Source organism: Mobula birostris, chromosome 3 (genome assembly GCF_030028105.1).
Source record: "Mobula birostris isolate sMobBir1 chromosome 3, sMobBir1.hap1, whole genome shotgun sequence".
NCBI classification, from domain to species: Eukaryota; Metazoa; Chordata; class Chondrichthyes; order Myliobatiformes; family Myliobatidae; genus Mobula; species Mobula birostris.
In genome coordinates, this window is record NC_092372.1 from 42,696,765 (window position 1) to 42,704,833 (window position 8,069).

The following is an 8,069-nucleotide window of genomic DNA, read 5'->3' on the forward strand; positions in this document are numbered from 1 at the left end:
GTTTCAATGAGAATCTTCCTCATACTTCTTAACTCCAGTGAGTATAGGCTCAGACCCATCAACTATTCCTCATACATTAACACTTCCATTTGTTGGACCCTCTCCAGTACCAACACATACTTTTTTTAGATATGGGGCCAAAAACTGCTCCCAATACTCCAAATGTATTCTAACCAATGCTTTACAATGCCTCGGCATTACATCCTTGCTTGTGTATTCTAGTCCACTCGAAATAAGTTCTAACATTGCATTTGCCTTCCTATTACCAACTCAACCTGCAAGTTAACCTTTTGGGAACCCTGCACTAAGACACACAAGTCCCTTTACACCTCTGATTTCTGGATTCCCTGGTTACAAAATAGTTTACACCCTTATTCCTTCTACCGAAATGTATGACCATACACTTCCCTAACTGTATTCGGCCATTTTCCTACTCTGTCCAAGTCCTTCTGCAGACTTCCTGCTTACTCAACACAACCTGCCCTCCCACCTATCTTTGTATCATCCACAAACTTGGCTACAAAACCATTAATTCCATTATACATATTATTCATACATAACATGAAAAGTAGCCGACTTAATACCAAACCTTGTGGGATGCCACTAGTCACCGGTAGTATATGTCTTGAATATTGTGCCTGCTGCTAGCAAATTGCTCAAACACCTTCATGAATAGGAGAATGACTCATTCATGGTGCCAAAGAGTAACACAACAGCAACTCATTCAGTACCTTGGTCTATTTTTACAATGTGACAGGTGCTACAAAGAATAATTGTTCTGGTTGCTGTGAGGTCATGAGCTGATGTGGTAGTGCATGTAGCTGTTGATTCCTGTTTGACAGCCAGCTAACATTACACTGCCTAATCAACACACATACTCCTAATTAACTCTCATTGATTATTTCTGGTAAAGCTCAAGCACACACTTGTTAAGTATTGCAAATGGTTTGCTCTTTAGTTTGTCATTTGCAGGCAACCAGTGACAAGTAGCATAAGAACTTCACACAAAAATAGGGAATAAAGAGGAAATGGTTATTCTGAAATCCTTGGAGGATTCTTGACTGAACATTTTAATTAAACTATCAGGCAATTGTTTTTGTTCTTAATGTGTCTTACCATAAACAAACATTTTAACCCAAAATATAATTTGAGTTGAAATTGAATTGTGATCTTGAGACATGCTATGAAACTATTTCATATATTGTGTTAATGAAGCCACCAACCAATTTAAGATAAATGGATTTGTTCTTTATTAGCTAATAGTAGAATTTCATACAAATCTTTTCATTCATACTAACCTGAAGATTTTCGTTCCATAAATTATCAATGTCTCCAAGGAATGACAATAGATTAAGCATGCACGGAAGGAGGGCAGCAGCAAGTTAACTGGTGTCACAGATAGATACAACCAGCTAACATTACACTGCCTTACCACCATGCACAAAATAATTAAAACACCATTTGATCATCTGGTGATGTCTTTGTCTTAGTCTTATCCTGAAACAAAAGAAGCACTGGCAAAAGGGCAAGTGGCAGGGTACTTAGCAGCTGCTATCTAAACAGCATGCAGCCAACTAACAGTACACTGCCTACCTGACTCATGCGCCACCTTCGATTATACAGTACTATAGTTGAGAGATTTGCAAGAAAAATGTTTCATCAACGTCTTCTAAGTAGTACATAGACCAATGCTGGACAACATTAATTCTCCAACAGTAGGGCTGAAATACTATGTGTTGGACTTACCTAACTCCCAAGTTATTTGAAACAAATACACTTCTTTTGAATTTTCTGCAGTTACAAATAAAAGCAAATTTACTGTGCATTGGGTAAATGATTTATACCAATCTATTTTAGGGAAACACTAGCCTCAACAAGGATTGCACTAGGTACTGTACATGGTTTGTAGAATTAGTGCACCTTGGGGAAGAAAATCACCTGAAATCCAAATAGGACTTTTAGGGTATTTAGAAAGCCCAAGGATGGGATTTCATTGTATCTGTGCAGATATTTACTAATGGAATTCTACCTTCCAGTGAATACAGGATGGATTCATGGAAAATAACTTGAGAGAGGATGGTTAACTTAAGCTTGTTAAAAAAAAACTTGACATGAAACATTGACTTTTTTTTAGTTCCTGATATAACTTTGAGATGTTTGTTGATCTTTGATGGGCAAACATTAAAATCTGGTTATAATCAAATGTAACTTTGAAGTAATTTAAATAGAACAATGAAGTGTTATTAAATATTATCAAATCAAATATTATCAATCAATGGTAAGACTCTTGGCAGTTTGGAGGATCAGTGAGATCTTGGAGTACATATCCATGGGACAATCAAAGCTGCTGCGGGGGTTGACGGTGTTGTTAAGAAGGCGTATGGCGTGATGGCCTTCATGAACCGTGGGGTTGAGCTCAAGAGCAGCGAGGTAATATTAAAGCTATATAAGACCTTAGTTAGACCTCAGATGGAGCACTGTATTCAGTTCTGGTCACCTCACTACAGGAAGGATGTGGATACTATAGAGAGAGTGCAAAGAAGATTTACAAGGATGTTGCCTGGATTGGAGAGCATGCCTTATGAGAAAAAGTTGAGTGAACTTGGCTTTTCTTCTCGGCGCAACAGAGAATGAGAGATGACCTGACAGAGGTGTATAAGATAATGAGAGGCATTAATCATGTGGATAGCCAGAGGCTTTTTCCCAGGACTGAAATAGCTAACATGAGGGGGCATAGTTTTGAGGTGCTTGGAAAAAGATACAAGGAGGATGTCAGAGATAAGTTGTTTTTTTTTATACACAGAGAGTGGTGGGTGTGTGGAATGCACTGCCTGCGACAGTGGTAGAGGTGAATACAATTGGGCCTTTCAAGAGACTCTTGGATAGGTACATGGAGCTTAGAAAAATAGAGGACTATGCAGTAGAGAAATTCTAGGCACTTTCTAGAGTAGGTTACATGGTCGGCACAACATTGTGGACCAAAGGGCCTGTAATATGTTGTAGATTTCTATGTTCTAAAGAATAGCTACAGCACAGAAGGGGTCTTTTTGGCCTATTAAATTTAGCTAGCTCTGTAGCAGAGCAACTCATCAGTTCCCACCACCATCCTTTTCTCTGTAGCCTTACAACTCATGTTCTATTATATAATTGTATCCAATCAATTCCCTCTTGAAGCCACAATGAAACTTGCCTTCACCATATCTGCAGGCAGTATACTTCATACTTCTGCAAGAAAGATTTTCTATGTCACTTTTATTCCTCCATCTCTCTAGTCTTCAACCCTCCACCAAAACAAAATAGCTTCCTGCTATCCACTTTGTCCAGACCTCCCATTATTGTACATAATTTTAAGCAAAGTTCCTCCCAGCTTTCTCCAAAAAAAAAGACAATCCCTTCCTCTCTAGTAACTTAGAAATATTGGTAGATCTTTTCTGGACCTTCTCTAATGCCGTCCCATTCTTCCTACTAAAGACCAGAATTGAGCACAATACTCCAGTTGATGCTGTTCCAGTGTTTTATAAAGATTCAGCAAGACTTCCCTACTTTTATATCTGTGCCTCCACTGATTGTCCAAAATTGTGTACAGTATAGCTATTTTTAAGACTGATTTCACCACCTGCCCTGCTATTTTCAATAACTTGTGTACCAATATCCCTTGGTCCCTCTGCTCCTGTATGGACCAGTGTCTTTTATTTTCTTCTGCCTCTCATTTTCTCCTACCAAAGTGTGACACCTCAGAATTCTCCCTTAAACTTCATATGCCTCATATTTGTTTATGACCTGCTGCAATCTATCATTTTTCTCTTCATGGTTCACAATTTTGCCAGGTTTGAGTCATCTCCAAATTTAGAAATTGTGGCTTGCATCTCTAATTCCAGAAAATCAACATAGATCAAAAAAAAGAAGGCCCTAATATCAAACCTGGGGAAAACTACTATTTGCCTGCTCCAACCCAAAAGACAACAAATTCCAATGATTTTGTTATTTATTACCTACATATTTATGTCATGTGCTCAATTTTGCTCATAAGCATCTGATCAAAAGTCTTCTACAAGTCCATGAACACCATATTGATTGCAACTAATCCATCATACTTCATCAATAAATTTTGGCTTTACACAAATTAAATAATATTTTGTTCTGATTTTTAATGGAAATGTTAACATAGAGTAGCCAAGTGATGAAAAATGTGTTTTCCCTTCATGACAAAACTGACTATAATTGGGTGTTTATTATTACATATATTCACTGCTAAAGGATGCAAACTTAACTCTACATCCACACAATCTGTAGTTTTCTTAATTTTTTGTGTTAACAGAAGCTCCGTCATTTTATATAGAAACTATTGGCTACAACTGTCAGTTCTTACAAGGGAAAGTGCACATGAATGCCTTGTAGATGAAATAATCTGGAATATGTGGTCTCAATGTCATCACTTAAGGTTATATTTTGTTTGAGCCACTAAGTTAAAGCAAAAAGAAGCACGTGGTACAGTAAATATAATGTAATGTTACTTCAAAGGAAATGGGGCACAGCAATCTCAATTAAACTCTAGGGTTTAAAACTATCCAGGATGATGAACTAATTAAGTTTTGAATTCACCATATCAGTGACTGAGATAGTGAATTGATCAAATAAACCAGAGAAGTTCTACTAAAATGTAGTTTTCGGAAACAATTTATAAATGGCAGGAGTATAAATTACCCTCTGCCTACAACCTCCCCTGTTTTCAACATCAACTAATAGAGCAAAAATGCTCCTTTCCTTTCGATTTGTGTTAATTAGGTTGATAGAATTATATTCAACATAAATTTAATTCTTGATTAGAAGTAAAATGATTATCCGTTTCAATCTCTTTTGTCAACTGCCTCAGATGTAGTGACTGGCACAATGTTCACATTCAAATATATATATAATTATTTTTATTCAACAGGTGCACGCCAGAACAACCTACTTATAATCAAATCCAGATGATGATTCGATTTCAGAAATTCTATCATACTGCAGTGACCAGTAACTGGCATCTTGTATGACAAAACATACAAAGGACGATTTTCAATTGTACCACAGTCAAAAAGCTACCCTATCTCTGGATAATTATCTAATTGTTTTAACACAAAGATCCAGCAGCTAATGTCCCCTTGAAGATTACTGTTGATGAAGTGCTCTCAGATGCAGCAGTGTGGAGTGTAGGTAGCAGCTGTTGACCTGTCAGACACAACAGCCAGCTAGCAGTACACTGCCTAACTGCCACAACCTTCTATTACTTCCCTTACAAATCTGCCATTGTATATTTTTACTTGTTCTTCTTTAGAACGGGTTTAAACTCTCGTCAATTTATGTACTTTTCACCATTCTCCTTCCAGAATTCAACTTTAAATTGTCAGTTCATTCGCATCCTGTTGTCTTCTTAATAGAAAATGACCATGATAAGGAAAGACAGCAAGTCAGAATGTCATTCATGGTCTGACTTTTATACTGAGTGAAGCTGCCGCACTTGTTACTGTCAACCATTTCAGCATGGGTTTTGAAAATGTGGAGATGTATGATATTAAAAAAAGAGATACCTCAAAAAGTCGGTGTACATATTGCTGTGAACTCCATTTTGTTTCACTGGCAAGTTGCTTCATTACTTTCTCCTGCAAAATAAAATCGTAATAATTTACACAAGAGATATTTGTGCTGTAATTGTGCAGCATAAACGCCTGATTATGTATGCAGGTTTACATCAAATTTTTCTTCAAATAGTAAATACGATTCTTCGCTCTGACCTATAATTCAGAAGTAAATCTGGCTATAGATATATTAACGCCAGCCTGTAATTTCTTTGGCACCTACCTCAATTTTGTTGCTATAATTGCTTACTCGACCTTTAGTTTCAGAGTAGGTTCTCTACTGATTGCCATATGTCAAGATAGGTTAAGCTAAAATGCACTTACCCATTGCATCTGCTCTCTCGTCTTAGTTTTACGGGAAGAAAATCGTTCTAATTTCCACTCCATTCTTTAATACTAAATTAATTCATTGCAACAGATCAACGGAAAAGCTTTCCACTAAATTTATCTCAAATGCATCTTTTTCTATGTACTTAAGTTTCCAGTGAAACCCAGTACCATGCTTTCATTAAATTAACTGCTCTACACTGAACTACAAACTAGTTCTTTCCTCTCTGAATCTCCCTACCCTCCAATTCCATTTAAAGCTATTTCGAGCGCCGCAGTGAGCGGGAAACACCTAGCCTCTCGCTGATAGGTGGAAATAGAGACCGCCCTCTATCCCGTGACGTCGGCCAGAGGGATTCCCTGGCTGAAACCCGCGGGATCCAGCGTGAAAATGCGCGCTGACTGAACCTGCTAGAAAGTTGCGGGTCCGCCACTCGAAACTGAAATCGCGGGGAATAGAATTAAATTGATATGAATAGGGGGCAGTGTAAGGCGGGAAGATAGATGGAATGAGAGGAAAATAAGTAAAAGGAAACTTACACACATAAGGTGATTTTGATTAAATAATGAATAATCCGAATCGAGGAAATAGTGATTGAAATGGAGGCAAACCTCAAAATAGTGACTCAAACTCGTTCAAGTTTAAACTCATGTGATAACTAAATCTTAATACATAGACAAACAGAAATATTGGATATTCCCTGCGCAAATAATCACGATAATATCATAGCTTTAGAATGAAAATGTGTGCTTATCAATAGCTTCAGCATGTTTCCTAAAGCACGGGCCACAGGTGAACTGTTAATAACAGCCCAACACTGTAAAACTAAAACTCGACGGTACTTTCCAAAGTCGCGTACCTTCTTAGCTGTAATAGCTAAGATAAAAGCCAGGTAAACATTCCTCAGGACCGGAAAGGATAAATGCTTGATAGATTAATGTTGGCTTGCACTTTTGGTTTATAGTGCTCATAAAGTGTGCTTAAAACGAGGGAAAGAACAAATATAGTAATAAAAAGTTTTTGTTATTTTTTCAGGGTAACGAATATTGTTTAATTCAAATAATGCATAATATTCCGATGTTATAACTTACACTGAATATCAACAACATATTTTTGTATTAATAAAAGCATTGCCATGTATTACCGCTTTCCTATTAATACACGATATGTTTATATACTGCGCTGCAGTTTCTTATTGTGTGCGATCACAGCAATTTTAGCTATATAATGCAGAGTTTGAATTACTATAGGATTGCTCTATTGGAGTTGGGAATGAGCGCGAAGCTGAGTTTCATGGGCGGTAGATTATTCCCCGTACACAAGCTGCCAACGTTAGTAATATAGCCAGAGCTGTTTGTAGAGACTCGCTAACGTTATAATGCTGTTCATGACAAACTGGGCTGTGCTATTTACAATCTACTAAAGCGCAAAGACGCAGCGCTTGTTCGTTCTTTGTTTAGAAAATATCGACTCACTTCTTTCACACTCCATTTCTTAATACTGTAGTTTCAAAGATAACTTTACTGCAACTATTATTAATTTCCGGAAAACCGATCTCCGAAGTAGCCTAATATACTACTCCGATAATACTATTTAAAAGATATTAGGACAATGATAACTAAAACAGACAAATGCAAATTCTGGACAGTGTATAAAAAGTTACAACCGATTGTATCTGTTGAGGAACAATGCTACAAAGGGCGGTGGCAGGAGTATTTTTGCCTGTCTAAAATGTCCAGATAACATTTTGAACACTTCATGCGAGGATATATATAGACATACCATATAAATATGTAGTGCACGGCTCCTACCTGTGTTCTATCGGTCTGGTAACGTTTCTTCTTAAAGAATAACAGCAGGAACACAAGTAATAGTTTATTGAAGTTGTGGAAATGTGTTGTGTATGAGACGACTGCAGTATAGTCTTCAGAAGCCTTCTGGACGTGTGATTAAACAAAATGCAACCGCCAAAACCTTTTTTTAATTCCATCTATCCTTACCGCCATTTTAAAGGTGTGCATATTTTATTTCTCCCCTAACTTAGTCAGTAAGGCTTATTTTCGAAACGTTCTTCAGAGGAAGTAGAGATAAATATCTACCTGCAGCAGCCTGCTTATAGTATTTGA

General features: G+C 37.2%; 1 protein-coding gene across 1 annotated transcript in view; it reads right to left on the reverse strand.

The window, feature by feature from the left end:
- Window positions 1-6,140, reverse strand: part of LOC140194993 (cell division cycle protein 20 homolog) — a 70,928-nt gene extending 64,788 nt beyond the window's left edge. The window contains exons 1-2 of the mRNA XM_072252513.1: window positions 5,940-6,140; window positions 5,568-5,639 (exon numbers count right to left, since the gene is read on the reverse strand). Coding sequence (XP_072108614.1) covers window positions 5,568-5,639; window positions 5,940-6,002 — 135 coding nt within the window. The 5' untranslated portion in view covers window positions 6,003-6,140. The remainder of the gene's footprint in view (window positions 1-5,567; window positions 5,640-5,939) is intronic.
- Between the last annotated feature and the right edge of the window lie 1,929 nt (window positions 6,141-8,069).